Source organism: Phyllostomus hastatus, unplaced genomic scaffold (assembly GCF_019186645.2).
Source record: "Phyllostomus hastatus isolate PE091 unplaced genomic scaffold, TTU_PhHast_1.1 phas_contig_210, whole genome shotgun sequence".
NCBI classification, from domain to species: domain Eukaryota; kingdom Metazoa; phylum Chordata; class Mammalia; order Chiroptera; family Phyllostomidae; genus Phyllostomus; species Phyllostomus hastatus.
In genome coordinates this window covers 29,582,431-29,609,623 of record NW_025333737.1, presented here as the reverse complement: position 1 = coordinate 29,609,623, position 27,193 = coordinate 29,582,431, and the positions used below count along the sequence as shown (strand labels likewise).

Below are 27,193 nucleotides of genomic sequence, written 5' to 3'. Positions count from 1 at the left end.
CAAAGTTTGCGTCATCTGTGGCAGCGTTATCTGTGGCAGCATTATTCATCGTAGCCGAAAAGCGGAAACAGCCCAAATGCACACGATGATGACGAGGAAACCAAAGGTGATCTGTCACAAGATGGAATGTTGCTGGGTCCTAACAGCGAACGGGAAAATGGCTGCTGCTGCGACCCAGTGGAACCTCGACACCAGTATGCTGAGTGAAAGAAGTCAGACACAAAGGACACGTGTTGTATAGTTTTGTTTGTGTGAAATGTCTGGAATAGGCAAATCCGTAGAGACAGAAAGTAGATTTGTGGTTACCAGCGGCTGGGGGCAAGGGGGGAGGGGAGGGAGGGGAGGGGGAGGGGGAGGGAGGGGAGGGAGGGGGAGGGGAGGGGAGGGGAGGGGGAGGGGAGAGGGTCCTCGCTAATGAGTAGGGGAGGTTTTACAGGGGCGGTGATAAAAATGCTGCAAAACCGATTGTACAACTCTGTGGATATACAGAAACCACTGATTGGTACACTTGAAAAGGGATAATTTTACATGGGAATTATATCTCAGAAAGCTGTAATCAAAGAAAGGGAAGGGAGAGAGGAACTAGAAGAAGAGAGAAGAGGAAAAAAAGAAAAGGAAAGGAAAGAAAGAAAAGAAAAGAGAAAAGAAAAGAAAAGAGAAAAACAAGAAAAAATGAAAAAGAAAAAACACCCTGGCTGGTGTGGCTCAGTAGATCGAGCACCAGCCTGCAGATGGAAAGGCTACGGGTTTCATTCCCAGTCAGGGCACATGCCTGGGTTGCAGGCCAGGTCCCCAGTAGGGGGCGCACAAGAGGCAACTGATACGAGAGGCAAGATACTTCTCTCACACATTGATGTTTCTCTTCCTTGCTTTCTCCCTCCCTTCCCCTCTCTCTAAAAATAATAAATAAATTCTTTTTAAAAAAAAGAAAAAGAAAAAAGAAAGAAGAAAGGATACATTTGGGCCTATCCCTTCCCTTCTACCGTCCATCATCTGTCAATGCCTCTCATGGGCCAAACCTACCCAGAAGCCAGAGGGCAAAGTAGCCTGGGAAAGGCAGCGCCCCATGACACAGAGCTAGGTGAGAGAAAGATGGGGATACAGCTTCCACAGCTCTCACTGGGTCTCTGACTCCCCCACATGTGGAATTCAGGCTACAAATATTTGTTGAATCAGTACACGGCCCCTGGGGGTGGGCCCTTAGTCTTTGCTCTGTAGAACTGCACAGGGGAGTTTTCAATGTAAATGACGTGGTGATTCAGGGCCCTGTGACCAGTGAGTGGGCCGGCACTCTATGTCAGTGGCACGCTGTCACTTCTCACACCCCTTACGTTTGAAAGGGGCTGGGAAAGCGGTGGCTCCTCTTGCTGCTTAAAAGGGGCACACACCACTTCCTCCCTAGACAGGGGAGTACAAGCCCCGGCACAGCCTTCCTGTGTGGTTTCGGCGCCCGAAAGTGTCATGGACTTGGGTGAGTAGAACGACAGAGCAGAGCTGCTCTGACACCTGGACTGAATTTGTGGAATGGGGGCAGAGGATGCGCGGTGGGCGGGGGGTGGGGGGGAAGCATGGAAAAGCCGACCAGACAGGTCCCGTTCTGCTTTGGTGGGAGTCAGAATGCCACCCTATATTCCAGGCACAGAGGGTGCACCTTTCAGACCTGGGAGAGGGAGTACCCATTGGTACCAAGACAGACAAAGGGACTGAGATCATGTTTTCCAGAACAGTGGGACTGAAGACCGTGGCAAGGCTGGGCTTGCCAGTGACCTGGGCAGCACCTGTCCTCACCTCAGCTTGGGGTGGTGAGCGGTACTCTCTCTAGACCTGTTCCTCAGGGAGAAATTCTCGGAGGGCTCTGGACCCTCCACTCCCCCTCTGATTCCCGCCTTTCTCCCCTGCTGAATAGGGATTAGAATCTCCTGGGTTTAGGAGGAGGAGCAAAGTCAAGGTGACTGCAGTGTGCAAATGATACTGTGCATGCAAATGCCAGCTGCATCGTTGTCTCCGCTGCAACATCCCACCAGCCTTACTGGTGCCTGAGGCAGGTGAAAGCCTGGCGGGGGCGGGGGGCGACATCAGCTGGAACACCAAGAGGCATTCAGCCTGGAGATGTCACAGCCCCGGCCTCTGGCACAGCTCCCCTCACGTACTCACTTTTGCTACCGAGGCAGATGACTCCCGCCTTTAAAAAGCCCATCCTCTCGCGTAACCTTGCAGAGCGTACAGGGAAGCCCTGAGGGGCTCGGAGGGGTTCGTCCAGCTCCAGATGCCCCGCTGATAAATCTCAGCCATGGAGTCAGACCCCACGGAGGTTACGAAGGCCAGGTTCCTGGATGGCTGGTTCTCACTGACAAGCGAGCACCACAGTGGCCTCAAAGCCACAAGGGGTTGGCTTTAAAAAGTGAAGGTTCCCTGGTGCACGCTCTGCTGTCCTCACAAACCTCCCCACCACACCACAGCCTTTTGTCTTCATCTCTGCCTCTCCCACCCCCCACCCCCAGCCCAGCAAACAGCCATGGCTGTCCCACGCACTGACTGAGCTCCTGGCAGGCAGGGTATGACTCTCGCATCTCTGAATTCCAGGTATTTGGCGGGGGTGAGAGCAGAAAATGCTTGTGGAGCAGACAAATGATGTCGAGAACTCTGAGTCAGTTTTAGTGTTTTAAAATCTCTTCCAGCTTCCTCCCCTGCCAGCAGCCCACCCTCAGACCCCACTCCCCAGCCATCTCTGCACCCCCTGCTGCCCACAGACACAGGATGCAGTCGTCGTCCGCGGCAGACCCTGCTCCTGACTTTCTGTTTGACCTCCGGGAAGGGATCCGAGCCGCGTCCCAGGGGTGGGCTGGCAAACACTGGAAAGCAGGCTCCCCGGGGTGGACAGCGGCCCTGGTTTGCAGTGCTTGCCAGTTTCCATAGTGTCAAGTCTCCCAGCATGGCTGATTGCACTCTTCCAGCCGATGTCAGGCCGTGAAATGATTGAACTGGAGTCGGAGAGAGATTACAGCCCTGGCTAATGAGCTTGTGAAAGCCAGCTCCAGCACACCACTGAGGATCCTCCTCCAGACCAAGTTTTGGGGGTGCTAGACCCACAGACTTTGATGCAGGGAGGGAGGGCACCTCTGGTCCAAGAGAAAGGGGTGTTCCTGCTGCTTTGCTCAATTTGAGAGAACCCCAACGGCCAAGTTGAAATACTGGTGGTGGAGGGGAAAGCCACTGAGACGCTTTTGCTCAAAACAGTCTCTGGACCGTTGGTGGGGCTGGTTCTTCAACTGCCCAGAGGGGAGTCAGGGGTGGGTGAGAAGGCTGAGTTTCTGTTACACAAAGTGAAAATGCTAAACCCTGGCTGAGCTGGCCTTTCTCATAATTTGAATGAGCAACCCGGAGGTGCCTTCCCCACCTTCAAGAAATGTGGCCCAGCCGTGGCCAGGTGGCTCAGTTGGTTGGAGCGTCATCCTGTACACCAAAAGATTGCAGGTTCGATCCCCGGTCGAGGCACATATGGAAACCACCAATGGATGTTTCTCTCTCTCACATGGATGTCTGTCTCTGTCCCTCTTTTTCTAAAATCAATGAAAATATCCTCCGATGAAGATTGGAAAAAAGAAAAGAAGTATGGCCTGAGACCTCAGTTAGAATTCTCCTAAGCAGAGAAAAAATAAATAAATAAACCTGCCAGAGATTCCTCTCTCATAGCTCGGTCAGCCATGGCAGCAGAGGGGGGTTTGGAAGGAATTCAGGGCCAATCCCTCCCAGCCTTCTGGGAGCTTGGCCAGGGCGGAGGGGAATGTTGCAGCCTCAGAGAGCTGTGGGAAATCTCCCCTCTTTGCTTGGTACTTTCTTTCCACCAACTATCCTCGACTGGGGAATTCAGCCATGACCCGCCACGGAGAGGCATAAGTCCCCAGGCCGATGCAGAGTGAGAGGCAGTGCAGACAGGGTCATGGGCAAAATGCTTCTAAGGCTCAAAGAAAGGAACAGTGAACGTGAGTCGGGGGAGCATTTACGTGGGGTTTGGAAGGGTGTGTACGAGTGAGCCGACCACCGAAGGAGCAAGAGGTCCCAGATGGGACAGTGATATCAGACTCAATAGTCCTCAGGGGCCAACCAGGTAAATGTGGGAGTGGGCATACGATGGAGTAAGGAGAGGGAGCAGGGTGAACCAGAGGGTGCAAGCTCCACTCAAAGGCCGCCAACCCTAGTTTTTTGTAAACTCCGTGCAGACACAGAGCGTATCCTGGGGGCTCAGCCTGCAGGCTCTCAGATGGTCAGCGCCGGCCACGCCAAAGCGGGAGGGGACAGGAGGCAGGACGGACAGGCAGGGCTGACCCCTCAGACTTTGTATGGCACTGCTAAGGAGTTTGGGCTTTACCCCGAAAGTGGTGGGGAGCCAGTGAAGTTTTATGTTGTTGTTGTTGTTGTTTCCAATTAGCTGAGTTAAGGGATGAGATTGGTGTTTCAGAAGGAGTTCCGTGGCAGCAAGGGGGCAGCAAAGCCTTGTGTCGGGACAGATGGGGTGAGCTCTGAGGTGCCGGGGGAGAAAAGCAGCAGGACGGGTGACCACTGCGACCCGGGGCAGTGAGGACTTCCTCTGTGCTCCACGGAGGTCCTCACACAGAGCAGGCGCGTGGGAATGTAGGGTTACGCATTGGTGAAAGTTCCATTCAGATCTCACACCCGTCTCTTAGCAGCTGTGTGACCCTAAGCAAGTGGCTTATCCTCTCTGGGCCTCTCTTTTCTGAAATGCAGAACGAGGATAAGAAGGGATAAGTCACAGGGTGTTACGAAAGAGAGATGCGAACAGACTCAGCAGCCGCACAGAGGGGCGGTTCGGACGGCCATTTCTGGAGTCAGACGGGTTCAAAGCCCACCTCCGTGCTGGCCAGTTGCGACTCTGGGAAAGTTACTAATCCCTCTGTGCGTCAGTGTCCTCGTCGCTAAATGGGAATGGCAGCAGCACCCACCTCATGGGGCTCTTGTGCAGAGGAAACGATCGTACGTGCAAACATCTTGGTATATAGAGAGGGCCCAATAAATATGAATTATGAATTATCACAGTGACTGTGAGAGGCCACCAGCCCTCCTCCGGCCCTGCCTGTTGTCTGAGAGAGAGTCCCCAGGCCTCTCGCCTCCTCTCCGGGTTCCTACCACTCCCCTGCTTCCTCCTACCCGCCCCCCACTCCACTGACCAAAAAAGAGAACAGTTATATTGGCAGCTAAGGAATTACAAAGAAGAAAAAGTTGGGGGTGGCTTTTGGGGCCAGCTGATGGGCAGCTGTGACTCCCCTGGGGTGGCCCGAAGGGCCTGGGAAATGTCGGGGGGAGAAGTTCAGGGCTTAGGGCAGCAGCTAGCCAGTGACGTCCTCCCAGATAAAAAGGAAGTTTCTCTCGCTGAGGCCTCAGGCTGGAGTTCTAGGGAATTTTCTTTTCATTATGCTTATTACTCTAAACGCAAGAACTGAGAAAATACCCAGCACATAAGCAGACCATGCCTCAGCTCCTGAGATTCCCTGCTTCGTTTGTCCCGCCCAGGGTGCTGCCCAGAGAAAGTTGCTGTATGACTGGGTAACGAGCAGAGACGGTGTGACTCACGGCCGCCAACCGGCCCCCTGGGCCACAGATACCAGAGTTCCCCGAAGTTCCCACTTGCTTAACCTTTCATGAAAATGGTCTGTTTGGGTCCTGCAAGATCCTTTGTCCCCTCCAGCACACCTGGAATGAGAAGCCACCTACACACCCATACACACACACACACACACACACACACACACCCCAACTCCTGCACCCTACCCTAGACAGTGGCAACGCAGAACGGGGCAGCGCCCAAGAGCAGGGGTTAACAGAGTAAAATGGAAACAGCCCTCGCTACTATTTCACCCGTTGTATCACAACTTTGAGGTTTCTCGGTTCTCACCGACAGTCAGAACGGGCTTTCTCTAGCGCAACCGACAGACTGTGAGTTTAAAGAAACCTCGAGTGCTGCACAGTGAGATGAGTCAGTGGAGAAGGGGCCGTGGCCTCACGGGACCCCAGGAGAGGCTTGTTCGGGCAGAGGCACGGCTGCATGCTCGGCACAGCGAGCAAGGGGGTGGCGGGAGAGGGGCTCCATGCTGCACGGCGCCCCGTTTCTTCCCAGGGTGGCAAGTACTCCGGTGCAAGCTGGGGACAACGGGACAGTGGGCGCCTGTCCCCAGAAATAAAACACGCAGTGAGGAAGGTTAGGAAGACAGCAGGGGGCTTGGCCGCCTTGCTCATTAAGCACCAGGGTCTCGCTCCTCCCTAGGGTTGGGTACAAAGGTCCTAAGGATTTAGGAGGAGGGTTGCATCCAAGTCATGCTTTAGGAAGACGTGTGTAGCAACAGCATGCAGTATAATTTGCTTGAGGTGGGAGGAACATATATCTATGTACCTGGCTTGACGCCCTTCCTCCATCCCCCAGGGACTCCCAAGCTCAGAATCCCCACTTGAAGCAAGCCTGGGTGTCGTGCAGCAGGATTTCCAGCAGGTGGTGCTGTGACCAAGTACACAGACTTTGGGAAAGTGCTACTTCCTCTTGGGAAGCAGGAGCCTGTGTTTGCTGGGGAGGGGTAGAGGGTTGGGGGGGTGCTCTAGAAGGTGTTTAATGCAGAGTCCCGGCCACTCCCCTGTCCCTACTGAGACTAGAGGTGCAACAGGGCTGGTAACCTTGGCTTGGCATTCATGGTTGGCATCACAGACTCCCCTGAGGGTCGAGGAATGGAGAGGAGCTACAGAGGTAAAGTAGGCACAGTTCCCTCCCTCGGGTGCTCTCAGGCTGTTGCGTGACATAAGACGTCAACACAAACTACCTTGTGACCTGTCCTCCTGGGGGGGAAAGAAGTTCCAGGTCCAGCCCTCAGATCAGCCACAGAGCAGAGCTGAGTGGCGAGAGCCGGTCCTGCACCTGGGACACGTCAGGCCTTGTGCTCCCTTCTGGGACCTCGCAGTGGAGGAGGAGGAGGAGGAGGTGAGGGCAGCAAGGCCAGCCAGGCAGAGGCCTCGAGGCACAATCTGGTTCCTAGTTCTGTTTCAGCACAGGCCGTGCCTGGGGCTTGTGATGGAAGGTCCACCAGCATCTTTGTCTCTGCGACCTTCTTTAAGAACAAAGAGCTGTGCCTGCCAGGCAATAACTTTCTCACCTTGTCTCCTGCAGGGAAGCCAATGAAAAGCGTGCTGGCGGTGGCTCTCCTTGTCATCTTCCAGGTAAGGTCCGTTCCCTCCTCCACACCCCCGTCCCCAAACCCGCCTCTCCCAAGTCCGAGGTTCGGGTGGAGCAGCTGGCCGCTTGTTGGAAAGAAACCAACCCAGACACTAACCCCCTCGCCCTTCGTTAAGCTGATGGTCGCCCCGCTCCATCTGCTGAGTGACCCTAGAGAACATTTACTCCATTTAAATTGCAACATGAGGGAAATAAGTCACCACCCCTTCCTCACCCACTTCCCATATCCCCATGCAAGGGACAGAGAAGTGAGCCCCGGCTGCACTCTTAGAGAGAGAGGAGCTGCAAAAGCGAAGGCTGTCCGGTTACTGAGCCGTGCAGACATGCGCGCACGCCTGTGCTTGTAAAACTTCACGTGTTTGGGTGAACTGAGAGAAGAACCTTTGGTGTGGCGGCCTGCTTACTGTCTTAGCACCCCGAGGCTGCCTCCCTCCTCGACCTCCAGCCGAAAGCTCCCCTAGAAGCCCAGTTCCCTTTTGTGAAATAGAGACCCCTCTGAACCCCACTGCAAGGGAGTCTGGGGCCCAGCACCGTGGGCATGGGAGGGCGTGAAGGGGCACACACACATACTTAGAGGGGCCTGAGCTCTGCAGGCGGAAAGGCCTCCAGTGTCCAAGGCTTTGCTTCTCAATCCCCGAAGTGGGGACAGTCAATCCGCCCCCCATCCAAGTGCCAGAGTTGGAAAGAACTGTAACTCGAGCAGCGCAGTCGACTCTCCCGGATTTGTTGGGGGGTGAAAGCTGTCTTGGAGGGGGAGGGGGCCGTTGGGACCAGGGCTGGGGAGGCGGTGCTTCTTCGAATCTGGCTCTTCCCCAGGCCTGCAGGCCAGAGGGGCAGCTTTCCAGGAGCTGTGGCCAGAGGCGGGCCCCACGCTGGGCACTGTTCCCAAAACCCCATCCCAGAGGCCCCCTGGAGCTTGGGCTGCAGCCCTCAGCCTGGCCCCTTTCTCCATCACCGCTCCCTCCCCCGCTCTCTTCCCTGTTTCCAGGACTCCAGAGGGGGGGCTGTAGTACTACCAGAGGAGGCTGGAAGGCGGGGGAGGGGTTGAGGGAAAGCTGGGGTTCATTCTTCTCTTGGGTGGGTGGCAATGGCTCCGACGGGGCAGGATGTGGTGGGGCTGTGGGCTGTGGAGGCAGCGAGCCCGGTGGCTCATGGAGAGGGAGGCTGGTAAGGAGGAAAAGAGAAGATAACGGCAGTGGTAGTGAGCACACTTCACGGGGGCCTCGCACATGGTCCTCCAGGAAGGCCCAGAACCCCCTTACGGCCGGCGGCCGCAGACCTGAGGCCCCGGGCTTTGCCATGGACTTGCAGGCTGCGGTCACACCCAGATGAGGGAAAACAACACCCACAGGAAAAGCTCCTGGCCATTGTTTTTTCCTCACCCAGTCCCCCACGCAGGAGCACGGTGCATCCAGAACTGAAAGGGAGAAAGACAGAACGGCACAGGGGAGTTGGGAGATGGGGCTGGAACCCGGATGGAGCAAGCCACATCGCTTCTCCGAGCGCCTGCCTCCCTTTCCTCATCTTTAAAACCCCTCCAGCTCCCCAACTGTATGAGAATCTTCCATGTGGAGCTGCCCAGACCCCAATGCCCAGGGGAGCGACCACCAGCCCCCAGCCCAGCCCCCAGCCCTGCCCAGGCTCCGCCGTCACCGCGTCGCTGTGCACAGAGGCGCGAGCAGACTCGGGAGCCCTTCCTCATTGATAAAATCACAGCAGACCAATGAAACCCATACCCTACTCTGCAGACAGGCTTTCAAAAAAAAAAAAAAAAAAAGCACTGAGCATCTGAGCCCTGCTGCTGGGGATCTGCTGAAGAGGCTCGGAGGAAGAGAGAGGCAGAGAGGTGGGAGGAGGCGGGAGGAGAGAAAGCTGGGCTTTCCTCCAAGGTCTCCGCGAGGACTTGGTCCCAGTGGAGGAGGTGGCGGCCCTGCGGGCCCAAAATTCGTGCCTGCGATAGCCGTGGAGTTCAGCGCCCTGGGCACGTGCTGCCTGAGCCCCTGCTGTGGCCCGGACACTGCGGCCCAGGCCTCGGGGGTCCATAAAAGTCTGCAAGTCGCTTGCCACCCGTGAGCACGGCAGCTTGCCCCAAACCAGGGCTACGCAGTCTCCTCGTAACAGAGCTTCTGCCTTCCTCTCTTCTCACTCCAGGCCCTCCGCCACCTTAACCCCAAGGTGGGTCTTCCCCCAAAAGCTGAGGTATTTTGTAGGCTCCGTCCCGGGAAGCTCTCTCTACCAGGTTCTGAAGGAGGCTCAGGAAAAAAAAGCCACAGCTCCCCCCAACATAAAACCTCCGTGCAGACAAATCGGTGCCTGGCCCTGGGTCACGTGCCTCCCAGCAACCCTGGGAAGGAAACGGCAGTCATCTCCGTTTCGCAGAGAAAACCGAGGCTCCGAGAGACGGAGTGTGTTTCGCCGCCGTCTCAAGGCCCCTGGGACCCCAAAGCCCAGACCGTCCCCGGCCCACTGTCAGCACAGGCAAGGTCAAGTCTCTCAGAGGTGGCAAAATCAGGGGCTGCCTACTTTGTAGAAAGGCAGGCCCACAGGCCCCTGCCCCAGCCCAGTCAGTTAGGACGTGTGCTTTATTTAACACGATCTCCGGGTCACTCATATATGTTAACTCAAAATATGAGCAGCACTGGTTTCCAACCAAAGGACCTCCCAGAAAGTTCAGAAGAGCAGACTCCTGGGCCCCGCTCCCCAAGATCCTGGCACCATGGGTCTCAGGTGGGGCCCGAGAATGTGCAGGGGGGAGGTGGTGAGGGCGGTGCTGAGGACGGGGCTGACCGCACCTGGAAACCGCGGCTCCGGGCCACCCCAAAACAGCACGAGTCCCGCCCACTTACGCTCAGCTGGATCACGCTCCCCTGCTCCCCTCCCCGCAGGTGTGCCTGTGCCAAGATGAGGTCACGGACGACTACCTGGGAGAAAACACCACGGTGGACTACACGCTGTACGAGTCGGTGTGCTTCAAGAAGGACGTGCGGAACTTCAAGGCCTGGTTCCTCCCGATCATGTACTCCGCCATCTGCTTCGTGGGCCTGCTGGGCAACGGGCTGGTGGTGCTGACCTACATCTACTTCAAGAGACTCAAGACCATGACCGACACCTACCTGCTCAACCTGGCCGTGGCGGACATCCTCTTCCTCGTGACCCTGCCCTTCTGGGCGTACAGCGCAGCCAAGTCCTGGACCTTCGGCATCCACATGTGCAAGCTCATCTTCGGCATCTACAAGATCAGCTTCTTCAGCGGCATGCTCCTGCTCCTTTGCATCAGCATCGACCGCTACGTGGCCATCGTCCAGGCCATCTCGGCCCACCGCCACCGGGCCCGGGTCCTTTTCATCAGCAAGCTGTCCTGTGTGGGCATCTGGATGCTGGCCACGGTGCTGGCCATCCCGGAGCTGCTGTACAGCGGCATCCAGAGGAGCAGCAGCGAGCAAGCCTTGCGGTGCTCCCTCATCACGGAGCACGTGGAGGCCCTGATCACCGTCCAGGTGGCCCAGATGGTGGTGGGCTTTCTGATCCCCCTGCTGGCCATGAGCTTCTGCTACCTCGTCATCATCCGCACCCTCCTGCAGGCGCGCAACTTCGAACGCAACAAGGCCATCAAGGTGATCATCGCCGTGGTGGTGGTCTTCATAGCCTTCCAGCTGCCCTACAACGGGGTGGTCCTGGCCCAGACCGTGGCCAACTTCAACATCACCACCGCCAGCAGCTGTGAGCTCAGCAAGCAGCTCAACATCGCCTACGATGTCACCTACAGCCTGGCCTGCGTCCGCTGCTGTGTCAACCCTTTCTTGTACGCCTTCATCGGCGTCAAGTTTCGCAATGACCTCTTCAAGCTCTTCAAGGAGTTGGGCTGCCTCAGCCAGCAGCAGATCCGGCAGTGGTCTTCCTGCCGGCACATCCGGCGTTCCTCGATGAGCGTGGAGGCCGAGACCACCACCACCTTCTCCCCGTAGAGGCTCCTCTTGCCTGGACTAACCCGAACCCTAACCCTAAACTTTCCCAGGGTCCACGGCTGGGGACAGGGGGCAGATGACATAACTCAGGACCCAAAAGCTGCTGAGGAAAAGGTGGTTCTGGCCCTTCAGGTTGATCTCGTGGTGAAAGCCCATGCCGCAGGAGACAGATGCCGCCCCATGCTAGCTACCTCAACCAAGTCTGCAGAGGCGTGGCGGATAAGCTACCAGATCCAGCAACGCTCCAATACCAAAGCTGTTGTCCCCTAAACCAAAAACCAAAAGTGAAAGTCGAGAAAGTTCACACCTCCTGAAGAGAAGGGACAGGCGCTGGTGAGAGCCAGGGCGGGTACAAGGGCCTGGGGAGCCCTCCGAGGGAGCCTTCAGGGGCTGCAGCGAGGTCTTCCAGGAAGCAACGCTGTATCTCCCCCAGACCAGAGGTGGTGGGAAGACTGCTTGTCAGGGAAAGGGAGACGCCCCTGGGTCGACTAACGCTCTGAATTCCTCCCTTCCTCTCTCTTTTTCCACTATCATCCACACCAGCAAAAAATGGCAACCCTGAACCTCCCTAAAAGCACACTTCCCTCTCTCGAGCGCTCCGGGAGAGGCGTGGTGTTTCCTGCAGGCCAGGCTAGCTGCCTCCGGACGGCCAAAGCTGAGTCCCCAGCCAAGGCTCCGAGCGGGGATGACGTGTGTCTCCGCTCCAATAGGACGGAGGAGGGGGCCGAGAGCAAGGCTAGGGGCCAGGGTGTGGGTGACAATGCTGGCTGCCGGAGGCCAACATGCTGCTGCTTTGTTCTTCGTCACAGGGACAAAAGAATGTCATCCTGTTCTGTTTCCAGTTCATTAAGAGAGTGCATGTTACTCATACACAAATAAAAGTTTTTCCCCTTGAGGAAACAAGAGCTTTAAAAGAAAGGAAAAAAAAAATTTTTTTTGGTACATGACAAATGAGTGTGTTCTTGTTTTGCAAACCCCCACGCCCCACCTGACCACCCCCACTTCCCTCTCCCCGTCCCAGTCTTCATTTCTCAGAGACGCTCAGAGCCAGAAGGCCCCTGAGCTCTGCTCTGAGCCTGTCCAACCACACAGGCCCCAGAGGCCGAAAGGTAGGAGAACAGGAAGTACCTGTGATGTGTCCATCTTGCAAAGAGCCTTCCAGAGCTCATGGGACAGGACCGAAGCTCTCGTGCCCAGCGTTGATCCGGGGACGCTGGCCTGAGCAGAGCTCTGTAAAGAGCCGCGTTGTCCCCGTAACCTCCATGTGTGGGAATTCACTCTGCTCCCCTGTCCCAGATGAGTCGGGAAGTGCAGCCCTCAGCACGCGGAACTAAGGGGCTTGGGATGGGGCCCATGTGAGAGGCCGCTGGATGCCTTGCTGAATGCTTGGGAGCCAGGCCACCCACAGCACCCCCCCCCCACTGGCCACAGTTGCAGCAATGACCTTCCATGGTGTGGACACTGGTCATAGAGGGGCAGGGATGGGGAACAGCCACTGTCCCACACAGGCCCAGGATCCATGTCACCGGGCACCCTGATGTCTGCCCAGAACTCTGTTTCCTCGGGCCAGACAGAAGGTTAGTCCACCCTGAGACGCATGAGGAGCGATCTGAAGGGGCCCGTGCTGTGATAGCTCAGCGGGCTGAGAAAGTCCTGCAAAAGTTGATTCCACCAATTTTCCAAACTGAAAAGCCGCAACTGTGTGCCAGCGAGCGAGCACAGGGCGAGGGGTGATCCCACGTGCCTGCGGGGCCCCAAGGGGGACATGCCTGGGTGTGTGTGTGTGTGTGTGAGCCCTCTGGCGTGCACATCCTAACGAGGCGGCAGGTGGGGAAGGACCCTCCGTTCCTGAAGGGGAGGAGGGTCACAGAGCGGTCGTGAACAGGCCAACTGCACAAACATGCCGCCTCGGCCCCAGACACCTTTCTCCTACAAGGACTGGACGTCTCCACGTACTCACGAAGACAACGAAGCCCCAGCAGTGCTACCTCCCCACGCTGCTGTACGCCAGGCCTTCTGACCTGGGCCTGGGGCTCTCCTGGCCCTCCTCGCTAGCCCGGCACTTTCACATGCCTGCCCTGAGCTCTGGGGGACCCCCTGGGAAGAGGGAACCGATTCACTGGAGCAGCGCCCCCTGACCCCCACCTCAGGGTGTGGCTCTCTCTCCTTCTCCCTCCTCGCCTTCGTATACTGCCCCATCGTCCCAAGTTCACAGCCCCCCACAGCCCCTCCGCGTTTCCTGCAGCTTTCCCCTTCTTCCCATCGCCAGCCCCTCGTCCCCTCGCCATCCCTGGCTGCAACCCCAGGCCACAGACCTGTCATTTCAGCCAGAAGCACCACACTTCACATGGCATGGCCTTCCACAGCTGCAAGGGACCTCAAAGATCTGCTGGTCTAACACCCGAGCAACCTCCGGATTGGGAAACTGAGGCCCAGAGGGAGGAAGGGACTTGCTGAAAGAGATACTGCAATGTAGGGGTGTTGGGTAAATGTGCTTCGGGGACCCGAGACTCTGGCAGGACTGCTGGAGGTAGGGGGGAAGGCGGGGAGGGGGAACAGAGGCCCTGGAGCCCGGCCGACTTTCAATCTCCTCTCTCCCGCTTCCCAGCTGTGTGACCTTCAGCTGTTGCTCAACTGCTCTGAGTCTCAGATTTCTTAACGGCACGGTGGAGAGAGGACTTGGCGGACATTTAGCCCGGCGCCTGGAATGTGGAGCGTGGTGGTGAGGAGCTCGGGCTCTGCAGCCAGGCGGCCTGGTTTGAACCACCACTGCGCCGCTTGGGCCGATTCCTTGGTCTCCCTGTGCCTCTGTTTCCTCCTCGGGTCACGGGGATGCCGGCAGTCCCTGCCTCCTAGGGTCGTGGGGGTGGGGGGTAAAAGAACCCGTGTCTGTAAAATGCTCAGGCATGTTTATGGAGGTGTCACTGACGGTCACTGAGAGGTCTAATGAATGGTAGCTTGAAACAAAAAAGCTGCAAACCCCAAGGAAACCACATTCGATTCCTCAGCCCCATGTCCACCCCTGGACACTTGGTGAGTCCAGCTGGATGGAGGGCACCTTTGAGATCGGTCCGTCTGTCCTTCCCACCAACTGACCGGGGAGTGGGTGAGACTCAGAGAGGGAATAACTTCCCAGGGGCCTCCCAGGGGCTCTCGGCAACACTGGAGCCTGAATCCAGGCTCCGAGCTCCTTCCAGACACCTTCCCCGGCCTCCCACGAGCCCGCCCTGGCACACACGGCCAGCTCTTCTCTGGCCGGCACCGTCCCTCTTCTGCCGTGGCCAGGCCCCTATGGGGACCGTCCCCTCTCCCTGTTCTGTAGTTCTCGTCCATGCCACTGGCCTGGAAGAATGAAGTGCTATAGAAATACGGCCACAGGCACAAAGGAAATCAGACAATGGGCCGTTTAAAGAAAGGATCCTCTCCGGGAAGGAGGCTCTCAGCTGCATTTCTGTGTTGAGGGTAGACAGTGGGAAAGAGAAGCAGCAGTCCCGTAAGAGTGATGGGGTGGGAGTTAAGGCAAAAGCCAGGAGGAAGGGAGAGGAGCAGAAGGCAGGGGAAGGTGAGGCCGGACTGGCCTGTAGGGGCTGCGTGGCTGGGGCGGGACTCAGAGAGCATCCTGGGGTGGGGGTGGGGGCAGGAAGATGCCCCCCTCCCCCTCTGGCCCTGCACACACACACACAAGCTTCCAGGGCCTCCCAGGCCCGGATGAGGAGGCAGCGGCTGTGTGAGTCTCGGTAGGAGGCAGGTGGGCCTTCTTCGATCCGAAAGGGGTTAGTAATGACCCAGCTTTCCTGGTCTGAGCTCCTAGAAAAACCCCAGGGCGAGAAAGAGGGCGAGGCCTCTCCTTCAACTCAAAAAATCCACCCGGTGCACCCTCCCAGCCCCCACTCCACCGGAGCAGACGTCCAAAGGGCGTGGCAGGGAGTAGCAGCCTCATTGACAATCACCCGGGGTTCCCTACCCCTGCATTCTCATTTCAAGCCCAGAAAGAGACCCAGACCAGGGATCAGCTGCAGAAAAGGCTCCACAGCCCCCTTGCTCACCAGCCAAAGCAGCCCTAGACTACAGCAACTCCACTGGGCTCCTCCGAAACCAGAAAAAAAGGGGACGTGAACTTTCCCATAGGCTCCGCTGGGTGCGTGCACGCGGCGGCCGCCTTAGACTTCCTGGCCGCGGTGGGTTCCTTCCCTCCCGTATTTACTTTGAGGACCAACGTAACCTTATTTTTGTCTGTTGCTCGCTAACCCCAGGGACTTAACTCGCTGGGTTGTTCTCTTGCCACAGTGACCACTACAAAGTCTGGCCTCCCCGAGGGCTCCTCTTTGTGTGAGTAAACAGTCCCCACCCGAGCAGGGCGCAGGGCGCCGGGCGAGGTCAGGCTTTGCCGGCTCCGGCCGGCTCCGTTCCCGGGTGGCGCAATACGCCCCGAGGTCTGGCCGCGGTGCCCGCGGACACGAGGGCCGATGAGGAAACACGACTTGCGTCTTCTCGTGCCTGGGCCAGAGCTTCCTTAGGCCGGAACAGTTTATATTCGATCCGAGTCAATAGCTGACGTGGTTGAAGTTCAACAGATGCTGCGGATGAAATGCCCCCGAACCTTTTTCCAATGTTTAACGAGAAGCCTGGAAACGCATGCACATTCGTCTTGCACGGTTTGCGCAAAGGGCCCTGGCGAGACTGCAGCGGGGGCAGGAGCATGTGCAAAGACGGAATGGCGCATTCTTCCCAGGCCGGGGGTGGGGGGGGGGGGTGGGGGGGGTGGGGAGTGTTCTGTGGCTTGGCTAGAGGCCTGTGGTCAAACCAGGTGCCGGGAACCCATCACCTACGTGGCACCACCTCTGTCTCCCACCCAGGAGCTCCGGCTTCTGCCCCCACAGCTGACCCCCTGGACAGTGCTGTCCCGCCTGCACTAAAGTTTCTCGCCGCCACCTGCCTTGTCCTCATAGCCCCATTTCGGGGACCCCGGCTGCCGAGGGGTGCTGCTGGCAACCTCTCGGGGTCCAGGGGAAGAAGGGCAGAGAGAACAATGGGAAGGGCGGCCCCGGGTGGGTCAAGGACACACCAGCCGGCCTTCCTCGTCCTCTGCAGAACAAGACCTGCCGGCTGAGACCCACCTGGAGCCCTTCAGTCCTTGGTCAGAGGCAGGACTTGGATGTTTATCCAAGAACTGTACCTGCTCTGCCCCCAGCCTCCTTCCAGGGACCCCACCCCCTCCCATGCTCCCTAACCCCCAAACCTGGGGAGCCCATGGACTGCCAAGCACCTGTGAGTGTTGATGCTGGGCGAGTCCCAGGGTCTGGGTGACAGCGGGGGTGGAGGGTGTCACAGAAGGGAGCGCAGAGATCACAGAGCCTAGCATGGAGCAGACCTTGAGGAAGTGGAGGGGGCCTAGCCCAGGAGCGGGGCCGGGCTCCCATTTACTCAGGGCCTGTGATGTGCCTGCCGGGGACAACAGATGCGGAAACTGAGGTTTATGTGACTTACCTGAGGTGACATCGCTAGCCAGAATAACTACAGCCTTATTAGGACTTTGTCAGGTACTTCATACTGTACCAAGCATTATCATGTCTTACTTAATCCTCACAACAACCCTATCAAAGTCCCATTTTACCAATGAGGAAGCCAAGGCTCAGAGAGGTTAAGTAACTCTTCCAAAGTCACACAGCTACCGCATGATAAAGCTACCAAGTGACTTCCACCAGCTCTAGCTGGGCTCTAAAGCTCCTGCTCTTTAGTTGACTCCACGGGCCAACTAACTAACTGTGTATTCACTACCAACTAGGTAAATGGAGCCCTTACTTTGTGGCAGACATTATGCCAGCATTCTCCAAACGTGCCAGCCGGCATTTTTCAAAGCCTCCTGGATGCAGAGCTCTCTCACCTGGGAGAAGGGAGAATCAAATAGCAAAGACACAGCCCCCACCTGTCAGCCAGGCTGCAGCCAGGTCTTTGCTGAGAGCTCAGTCTCCCCTTCTCCTCTCCAGGCCCCGCCCCTCACCCCGCCCCCTCCACAGGCTGGTCCCCCTCAGGGCTGTGTGGGCTGTGGGGGCAGGTGTCCTGGCTCTGCCCCAGATGCCCCGGGCCACACAGGTGGGTCGCTTTCTCTCTCTGGGTCTCCATCCCCTCAGCTGTAAAATGAGGAAATTGGACCAAGCAGTTTCTGTCTCCCCTCTCAGCTCCGATGCGCAGCAGGTACCTCGTCTGGGTGGGGTCAGCTGGGCAGGGCCCTCCCTGGGTTGGTGCCTGGAAGAGGCGCAGGATGAGTGGGTGAGGGGCTGAGGAAGCCGCCCCACCCCCAGCTGCGGTTTCTGGTGGGGCCACCTTGGCAGCAGATGGAGGGAAGTGTTTGTCACCCTTCCAACAAAGGCAGTAAAACAAAAGCCTCCCAGGGCACGATGGGAGCAGGCAGCAAAGGCGCCAAAAATAAAGCACACGGCACACCTCTCCTGCACTGGCAGGCAGCTGCCGAGGGGCCCAGCCCGGGGGTGGAGAGAAAAGAGTTCAGATTTCATGGCCAAGAGCACACACAGTCACACAACAGCACACACATGCACACATGCAAGTAAAGCGCCCCCTCATGTATACAACCGGCTTCTCGGGCCTGAGACCTGTGCAGCCACACGGGGTCCCGCACTCGGCAGGGCCCCCACTGGATTCAGTGGTTGGTTGTCTCTGCCTTGAAATTCTTAATCATTTTTGAGCAAGAGGCCCAGCATTTTTCTTTTGCATTGGGCCTGGCAAGTGCTGCACTTAGTCCTACTGGGATACGAGTACATTCGTAAGTACATACGTTCACAGTATGCTTAAGAAGCACACAGACAGCCCTGTGGCTCAGTGGATTGAGAGCTGGCCTGTGAACCAAAGGGTGGCTGGTTCGATTCCCAGTCAGGGCACATGTCTGGGTTGTGGGCAGGGTTCCCAGCAGGGGGCGCTCGAGAGGCAACCACACATTGATGTATCTCTCCCTCTCTTTCTCCCTCCCTTTCCCTCTCTCTAAAAAATAAATAAAATCTTAAAAATTAAGCACACACATTTTATAGACGACATACACAGAAGTATAAATACGGGCACCCACCCTGGGGCAGACAGGGAGAACGACAGTGAGAAAGAAAGAGAAGGGCGGAACGTAGTCTCCAGGTGAGCTGTGGTCTCCTAAGAGTCAAGGCAGTCTTGGGCACCAGAAAGTGAGAATAATGGCCCCGGCCTACCGGCACCCCTGCCCATGCAGCCCCTCCCCCCCCACTCCCGTGGGGTAGTCGGGAGAGCTCCACCTCTGCTTCTTATTAGCTACGTGGCCTTAGGCAACCACTTAACTCCCCAGCCTCAGCCGCGCCCCCCCCCGCCCTGTCGGTGGGGACAACAGTGTGCTCCCCATGGGGCTGTGAGGTGTGCCCCACTCCGGATTCTTAGACATCTCGTCTCCTCATCAGGCCTTGCAATCTGATCCTTGGCTCAGAAATTCCAAACCCCTCATTAACAGCAGATGTTCAGACGTGTTTATTTCTCCTCGCCGCCCCCCCCCTCCCCAGCCAGAGAGCGCAGGAGAGTGGACACAGGCTATGGCGCACCACCTCTTGGGGTCCCCCCTTCTGATCCCACCGCACTCGCTGAGTCCAGCAGGAGGACCCCACGGCCTGGAAACCTTTCTTCCTTCTTGATGTTCCTCCCCCAACCCTCATCTTCCCTGTTTACAACTCTTCCAGACTCTGTCCTCACTGCCCTGGGGGCCCAAGAGTCGGCCAGAGGCGCCCAGATACTGGGCAGCTCTAAGGGGTGTCTCCTGTGCACCCTGCCCTGTCCCCATCACCGTCCCCCACGTGGAGAGGGGAGCAGCCACCGACAAGAACCCTGATTTCACTGGAACTCGGACGAGGGCGCAGATGGCTCCCATCCAACGCACTCCCTCGCTTTACCGAGAAGGAAAGCAAAGCACTGAAGGGTGAAGTGGCCCGAGAAAGCGTTGCTGGGGCCTCTGCTGTTTCTAAATGTGCAGCCCCTATGACGCCGATGCAGAGCGGCCCTTCCCGCCCGCCCCCTCTCTCCGGACACAGCTGGTTCCCGTCCCCAGGTGGGCTGGCGGCCAGTGGGGGTGGGAGGCACCGTCACCAGGTGCCCCTTGGCTGGGAGGAGGGACTGCAGCAAGGAATCTGACACCCAGTTCCCATACGAACTTCCCTGTTTGCCATCTGTGTAGCTGTGTCCCGTGCCCTCCCCTCCCCAGCCTCGGTTTCCCCATCTGACAGTGGTCGTGGTGTTGTTCCAGCAGCTTTGGCTGAGATGGTGGGTGTGGGGGCTCTTCGTAGGAGTGAAGGGATGTGAAAATAACAACTCTTTTTTTAACTGGCTGGATGAAGCATATCCAACTGAAACGTTAACACAGAACCAGGGCCTCGTGTCAGTGGTGACGAGACCACACCTTCACGGAGGGTGATGACAGCTGCTCCCCGCAGCAGGAACCAGCGGAACGCCCCCTTGTGCAGGCACCTGCCTCCAGTGCTCGGGGGTGATGTTTCCCCAAGGGATGTAAGAGTCAGCTCCCTGACGAGAGAACAGAAGTCCCTTGCTTTGGTTGTAGAGCCAGGGGAGTGGCGTTGCTACGCCCACCCGTGTCATGCGGGTCCCCCCCCCCTCCCCGGCAGGTCCTCCCTGCCCCTTTTCTGACCACAGCTCCTTCCGGGAAGGGAAGCTCTCACCACCAACCTGAGCAGCTACAGACCAACTCCTGGTTGGCTGGTCTCGCCCAGTGCCCAGCACAGAATAGGTCAACAAATATTTGCAGAATAAACGTACGAATGGTGACTTTGGGGTCTTCCCACACTCTTGACTCATAAGGTTAAAATGTACCGAAAAACTCCTGCGTGGCAGAGACATGCCCGGGCAGACGGGCCCTTCTGAGTCAAGGCTGAAGTAGGGGGCCCCTTTCAGACACGCAATCCTGGAAGAGCCCCAGACAGTAAACAGAGGACCTCGCCCTCCCATGCCCACCCCCCACCCTAGGCACAGGGTCCAGGCTCCGATGTGGGCTCCTCGACAAATAGACGCCGTTTCCATGGGAACTGAAACCCCAGTTTGTTTCTCCCCCCAAGGCACTCTCTGTCATTTCCAGCTCAGGCTGTGCAGCGTCAGCATCCAACACCATAACCTTGGGGCGCGCTGCTCCTCTGAGGCTGCCGTGACCCCGTGAGGTCACAAGAGGCTGTGGGCACTAGGACCCGCCTGCCTCTGCACAGCCTGGGGGTCCCCAACAGGGAAGTGGAGGCGGAGGGGGCTCCTTGAACTTCCTCTCGGGAGGCGGGGCGGTGGGGGGCGGTGGGGGGTGGGGTGCGGTGGAGAGGAGTGGGGGACGGACAGGGGCTCATTTCCAGTAAGAGGTGGGAGGGAGGGGCGAGGTCCGCGTCTGGCAGCCCGGGCCCCAGTGATCTGCAGGGGCTGATTTCTGGCTGCAGGGGGAGGGGAGGCCGTGCTCTCAGCAGTTGGAACATCAGCCTCTATTGTCTGAGCCTCTGGGAAACAGGGAAGCAAAAGCTGAGTGGAGAAGGGCTTGGGAATGTGGGGGGAAGGGAAGGGAGGGGAGGGGACGACGAGCCCGGGGTGAACTGAAAAGCACGGGATGAGAAGAGGGTGGAGGGGCTGCCCTCCCTGGAAGGTGCTCTGCTCTCTGTCCCCATCCCACTGAAGCTCCGAGTCTGGGGAGGCAGAGTCCTCCCCAGGCCAGGCCAGGCCCAGGGTCGCCTGCAGCCTGCGAGAGACCTGGGTGAGCCACAGGGAGGGCCCAGCTGAGCTGCTCGGACCGCTGGCCCAGGAGACTGCAGCCTTGGCCTCCTACCCACCGCAAGGCGGCAGGGAAAGTTCCCTCTTCAGCCCCTGAGGTCACAGGGCCACAGAAGCAGAGTGCAAGGCTAGGCCTGGAGTGTGGATGCCTTTGAACTAGGTCCTTGACCTCGCTCTCTCTCGGAACACCACTCGCCTGCATGCCCGCCTGCATGAGCAGCATGGGGCACAGCAAGGACGCCCACACTGCCCTCTTCCAAGGGTGCTGCGGGCAGAGTGAGGAAACTGGTGTGAAAGTGCTCAGCAGCCAGAGCCCTGGCTGTCGTTGTTATTGACACCTGTGCGGAGAGTTCCACTTGACCTCGGTTTAACCCCAGAAGACGGGGCAACTGCCTTTCCTCAGACCCAGGCCCCCCTGATTACTCAACAGCAGCCACCAGGGAGGCTTCAGACCCTGGGCAGGCGGCCGAGGCCCCAGGAAAGGGGGAGGAATGCTGACAGGGAGACAGGATGTGGCCGGAGATTCTCTCTCCCCACATTGGGAGCCCTGGCCCCTGCGTTCACTGCGTTCCGGGGACCCCGAGGCCTGGCGGCTGCCTTCCCAGCCCTAGCCCTCCTGCCCTCAGCCGTCAGCAGAGGGAGGTGGGGGCCCACGGCCACTCAGATCACCTCCCCACGGCACTGTGTGGTTAGCAACAACAGACAAACCACTGACCTGATTTTCTGCACAAAGGAAAAGATAATAGGGTACTTCTGAGGGCGCACACGCAAGCACACACATACATGCGAGCATATAATGGAAACTTTCTCTTGACAGGAACCCAGCCCGGTGAGAGAGAAAGAGAAGGGGGAGGGAGGGAAGGAGAGGGTGAAGTTTCTGGGTGCACAGCTCAGTGTTTGCGGGAGGTGGGGGCCCGAGCTCTGGAGCCGTCCTGCAGGTGCAGGCGCCTGGCCCGGCCCCCCTGCTGGGGGTCAGTGCCGCCAACCTGACCTCAGTCTCTGTGAACCGTCCACTTTCAGCCTGGCAGGGAGCTCAGGCAAGGTGGGCTCAAGATCCCTTAGCTCTGGCACTGTGTTGGGCCCCTACAATGGGATTAGGAAGACCCGCAACCCCACAGATCACCTGGGGGGCCTGAGTGGGCATGTTTGCCAAATAAAGTAAGGTCACCCGTCCCTGTACTTCCCCCAAACCCCGTTCCCACAGGCTTTCAAATTCATCTTGCAGCCTGGTCCTGCCCGTTGTAAGGGATGAGGTCTAAGTTCTCGGTTAAGTTTTCAGTGATGTGAAGCTGTTCTTTTTATTAATCACTGTCAAAGGGCAGCCGCCTTCCTCTGCCTGCCCGGGACAGCACCCAGAGGAGTGGCTGAGCGGCTCCGCTCGGCACGCAGGCAACCCGCCCACGTGCGGTCTTAAAGATGCTCAGGGTCAGAGCCAGAAGGGACACCAGAGGTCACAGGCCACCTCCTTAGGGACATGTCTGAGGCCCGGAGAGTCCCTAGCTCCCCACTCCCACTCACCCACCCTCGCTGCTCAAGTGTGGGCCTAAACCAGCAGCACACCCTGCACCTGGGAGCATCTATCTAAGAACTGCAGATGCGAGTGCTGGTTCGTGTGGCTCAGTGGGTTGAGTGCAGGTCTATGAACCAAGGGGTTACCGGTTCAATTCCCAGTCAGGGCATATGCGTGGGTTGTGGGCCAGGTCCCCAGTGGGGGGATGTGAGAGGCAACCGATTGTTGTATCTCTCACACATCAAATGTTTCTCTCCCTCTCTTTCTCCCTTCCCTTCTTTCTAAAAAATAAATAAATAAATTTTTTTAAAAAAGCAATGCAGATGCTCAGGCCCCAGACCTGCGGAATCAGAATCTGCATTTTGACTCCTCAGCCCAGACGCAGGCCCCCTAGGAGCCAGGTTCTACAGCCATGCCCAAGGCCACGCGCAGCCAAACCACCTCAGTCACCAGACGTCAGAGGCAGATGAGTTTGACCGTCGTTACCTTCAAAGGTCTCAGCTGCCTGTGCTGAGATGGGCAGGATGCAACAGCCCCCTCCTCCCCTCCTGGGCGCAGAGGGCCCCATGGCCTGGCCTGCTTCCCACTCCACCTCCTCTCCACCTTCCAGACTTGGCCCTTCTCGGGCAAGGGGCAGTGGTGGGCCGTGGGCCGTGGGCACGGCCTCCTCTTCTGACCTATGCTCTCTGACCCAGTCTCTAACACCTAGTGGTCACAAAGGTGACCCCGTGCTCCAGTAGGATCTGCCCTTCCGCCTCGGCTTGTGTCCCCGGGTTCGTTCCAGAGCCCCTCGGTTGGCTCCCCAGCCCCAGACCACAGCCAACTGCCAGACCACTGCCTGGGCCTCCACTCCAGGCAGGCAGGCAGCGCTCCGGCTGAGCCCCCGACAGCCTCAGGGAGGGGGACCGTGTTGGTTAAGGAGGCAGTTGGGCTGAACCGGAAAGCCACGAAGAGCTATCAGCACCCCTAGGGTGTGGCAATCATTGATTCACTTATTGCTATTAACATCTTAGTGTGAATTAGTTACTGGTTCTTTTCCAGTGTGCTGGCAGAGTCTGAGGTGGGACATCTGGACGGTCGTGCTTCTGAGAACTGGTCTCAGGAAGGGGAAGGCGTGGGTCCAGCTCGTCCTCCCCTCCCGCCCTGCGGAGGCCAACGGCCCTGCCGTCTCAGCCGCTCTCGGTCCTCGGGGCGGGGATGCGGGAGCAGCCTCCCCTCCGGAGGCCTGTGCCTGGGGGTGAAATCGCCGGCCTCCTGTTTTCTCCTCTCCTGGCCTGGGGTGCCAGAGGGGTTCTGGGCAGAGGGGAGCTGCCTCCCCTGACCCATGGTTTCCCACCCAGAGCTCTGCTTGTAAGGCAGCCACCCTATATGCCCCATAAAGGTAGGTAGGTGGGAAGGAAGGAAACTGACCTTTGAGGGGCTCCTGATATGTGCAGGGCGCTCACTGTGTCACCATTAGCTCACTCGGTTCTCACCACCACGCCGTGGGTTCGTGCTGTGATTATTCCCATTTGACAGTCAAGGAAACTGAGGCTGGAAGAGGCTACTAATGTGCACAAGGTCATGAGCTGGTAAGTGGCGGGGCAAGGATTAGAACCAAGATCTGTCCGTGTGTCCCACTCCCTGCCAGGTGTACAGGGGGGAGGCCGGCCCCTGCTCTCACTCCGGGCGGTCCAAACACGTCCAAACACGTCCCTCATCATGGACTTAGGACAAAAACTGACAAAATGATTCTCCATCCTGAAGGTTCTTCCTCGCTCTCTCTCCTACCAGGTAAGCAGGAAGGCAGGTCAAGGAGCCCCCAACCCGGGCAGGCAGTGGGTGAAAAGCACAGGGGTGGCCTCTCCATGCCCAGCTGGTAGCAGCACCCAATATCTGATCCTCCGCCCCTCCTCCCACTCGTGCTAACCCCAATGTTTAGGAAACCAGTATTTATTGAACACGGTGATAAGATAGCTGGGGAGGTCATCTCCTTTTACCATGAGCGGCAGTTCATGGCAAAGGACGTTACCCCATGCCACTCTGAGGACACCGAGGCCCAGAGGGCTTACCAAGTCCCACAGCAGGGGGCTGCTGAAGCTGAGAGGCAAGCCCAGGCCCCCGGGGGCCTCCCTCCAGGACCGCTGCCCTTTCAGAGTGATCCTGACTTCGCTCTGGAGGCCAGAGGTGAAGCCTCCTGTCCGCAAGTTTTCCAGCCCCTTGAACGTGGGCGGTGCCACTCTGGGCCTGACTTCCGAAGGCCAGAGGGTCTCACAACAGGGCAAGGGCAGCTGGGCAGGGGGGTCCCACGTGAAAAGCAGACCGGTGTTTTCTTATTATCCTCCTCTGCTCAAAACCCTTGCGAGGCTCCCCGTTGGCTGCCCAGAGAAACACCAATTTCCCATTCCAACCGTGTTCCACCTAATCCCAACCACCCACCCAGCCTCAGCGCTCCAGGACTTCCCATCGCTCCTGTTGTTTCAGCTAAACCGGTCCGGTCTGGGCTCCCCCAGGGAGGCCTGTGGTTACCTTCCTCTCCACCTTTGCACGTGCCCCTTGCCCCCCCCCCACACCGAAGCCCCCTCCCAGCCATCACCGCCTGTCTGATTCCTGTGTCTCCCTCATGACGTGTCACAAGTGCCACCCCCTCCAAGCCGCCTTTGCACGGTGAGCTCTCCTTCCTTCAGCCCCTGTGGGCCTGCTTCACAGGGCTTACAGCTGCCTGAAGCGAGTCTCATCGCCCCAGGTCACTGCAAGCTCCTGAGTGCAGAGTCCTGGTGCCCCCAGGTGCACAGCAGGAGCCTGCCAGGCCTGGGTGGAACTGAACTGTCACTGTGTCTCTCTGGAGACAGATCTTGCACCCAGAGGGCTGGGGTGGCCCCAAACGAGACTCAGAGACTCAGATTTCCTGGGGTGCGGGGCATTCTTAAGCAAGGCTCTGCCCGTCTCTGAGGCTGGTGAGAGGTGCCAGATCTGTCGCCAGGAATCATGAGAAATCTGGGAACAGCGATCCCAGCCAAGGAAGGTCCCACCCACAGCATCTGGAGCCACTTCCTTCCTGGAAGGAAAACAAAGCAGAAAGAGGAGATTCAGCCTCTCGCCGCACCAGGGTTGTGGGTGGCTGGGCCCCGAGTGGGCAGGCCTCCAGGAAACAAAGCTGCCAGGTGACAACTGGGGGGGACCTGCAGGCCCCTGGAAGAGGGTGGGGGTGGGGTCCGCCAAAGACTCCTTCCCTTCCCCGTCTGTTTCTTCTAGCCCCTCCTCCTCCGAGGACCTGAGGCTTTCCTCCCCACCCTTCTCTGTCTCCCACCTCGCCTCCGCCTCCCACTCCTGTACCTCCACGACCGCCCACTCCCCTGGACCCCGTTGCAGTAGGGCCACACCTGCCTGCGAATGTCCACCCCCTCAGCCTGACATGCCAACATGATCTCGGAAGCCACGTGCCGGAGATGGCGCTGCTGTCAGCAGTCGCTGACAGGAGCCCCACTGGTATTTCCCGAGACCTGTCACCGGAGCAAAAGACAACCATTTACCGTCTCTCAGCCACTGTTCATCCTCGGGCCTGTCTGCGACACCCGCCAGCCTATCCGGACCGACTCAGGTCACTACGGGTTCACTGAGGCCTCCTCTGCACTTCTGCACTCGCCTCAGTGAACCCTCACGGCACTTGACGAGGACGCTACCATCCGGTCCCCGTTTTACAGACGAGACACTGAGGCTCAGAAAGGTTAGGTAACGCGGCCAAAGTTACCCACTTAATAAGCTGCACTCCAGCTGGCCCAAGCGTTGCAGAGCCGACCACAGTGCATGCAGTGCACGTCTGGTGTTCTCGCCTAGGCCGTCGCCACCAGGAAGGTCAGAGAGGCGTTCCCGTCAAAACCTTCTCCCCTGTGGAGGCGGTTGTCTGACCCATGCTACATGTTTTTAAATGCCATTGCTTTTTGGCTCCCCCTTTCTGAAAGCCCACTAAGTGCTACAGAGAGTGGGGCCGCTTCACACAGGTCAGTTCGGGTCATCGCACCACCCTCGCCAGGTGGGTACCTGGCTGATCCGGAAGCGGGCTCTGGGAAGCTAAGTGAGCTGCCCCAAGAGCCAAATATGGAAGGATCTTGGTCTGCTGGGACGTCACCTGCATTCCGCCCCGCCCTTGTCGGGTCCCCAGTGACCCGAGAGGCAGCTGGGGGTTCCTGCAGGGCAGGGGTGGGGAGGGAGGAACCTGTGTGTGCGTGCCTCTGTGCACGCACAGGCATGCACGTGTCCTGCATGCCTATATGAATGTTTTTCCTGCTTTCCATTACCCCGTCTGGTTTTCATTTCTTCGGGGAAGGGGGTGGAGTGTGACAGAACGGTAGAAGGAAAGAGAATTCCGCAGGCTGAGGGAAGAAAAGATCAGAAAACATCGAAGTCAATAGAAACTATAAGTATCATGGCCAACCCCCACCCTGGCCTAACCCAGGGGGAGACGGACCCCAAGGAAGGGACTTGCCCATTTAGCTGGGGGTAAAACTTACCTTTCTAACCCCCCACCAATCCTCTTTGCACCCACCCCTCTGCCTCAAGGCTGGAAGAGGCTAGAGCACCCACAGTTTCGTGACTCAGCTCCGGCAGCGCCTCCTCCAGCAGCCCCCCGGCACCCTCACCACTCCCCTGTACTGCAACGGGTTGCTCACTCGTCTCTCTCACCCACTGGGCTGGGAGAAGGCAGAAACAGAGGCCGCCTGCGTCACTCCT

The 27,193-nt window shown here is 58.2% G+C and overlaps 1 protein-coding gene across 2 annotated transcripts; it reads left to right on the top strand.

Annotated features, from left to right (window-relative positions):
* The first annotated feature begins 1,296 nt into the window (after positions 1-1,296).
* Positions 1,297-12,137, top strand: CCR7 (C-C motif chemokine receptor 7). Of its 2 annotated transcripts, none has more exons than XM_045836912.1 (3): positions 1,297-1,471; positions 7,169-7,218; positions 10,120-12,137. In XM_045836912.1, exons 1-3 carry the CDS (start codon positions 1,462-1,464, stop codon positions 11,197-11,199), a joined length of 1,140 nt encoding a protein of 379 aa, XP_045692868.1. In that variant the 5' UTR covers positions 1,297-1,461; the 3' UTR covers positions 11,200-12,137. The 2 variants fall into 2 exon arrangements, with proteins under 2 accessions (XP_045692868.1, XP_045692869.1); XM_045836913.1 differs by lacking the exon at positions 1,297-1,471 and adding an exon at positions 6,906-6,982.
* The last annotated feature ends 15,056 nt before the right edge of the window (positions 12,138-27,193 follow it).

Bases quoted from the DNA above. Each gene is read 5' to 3' on its own strand.
- CCR7 (XM_045836912.1), top strand. The intron at 7,219-10,119 runs GTAAGGTCCGTT...CCCTCCCCGCAG, and splicing joins CTCTCCTTGTCATCTTCCAG to GTGTGCCTGTGCCAAGATGA.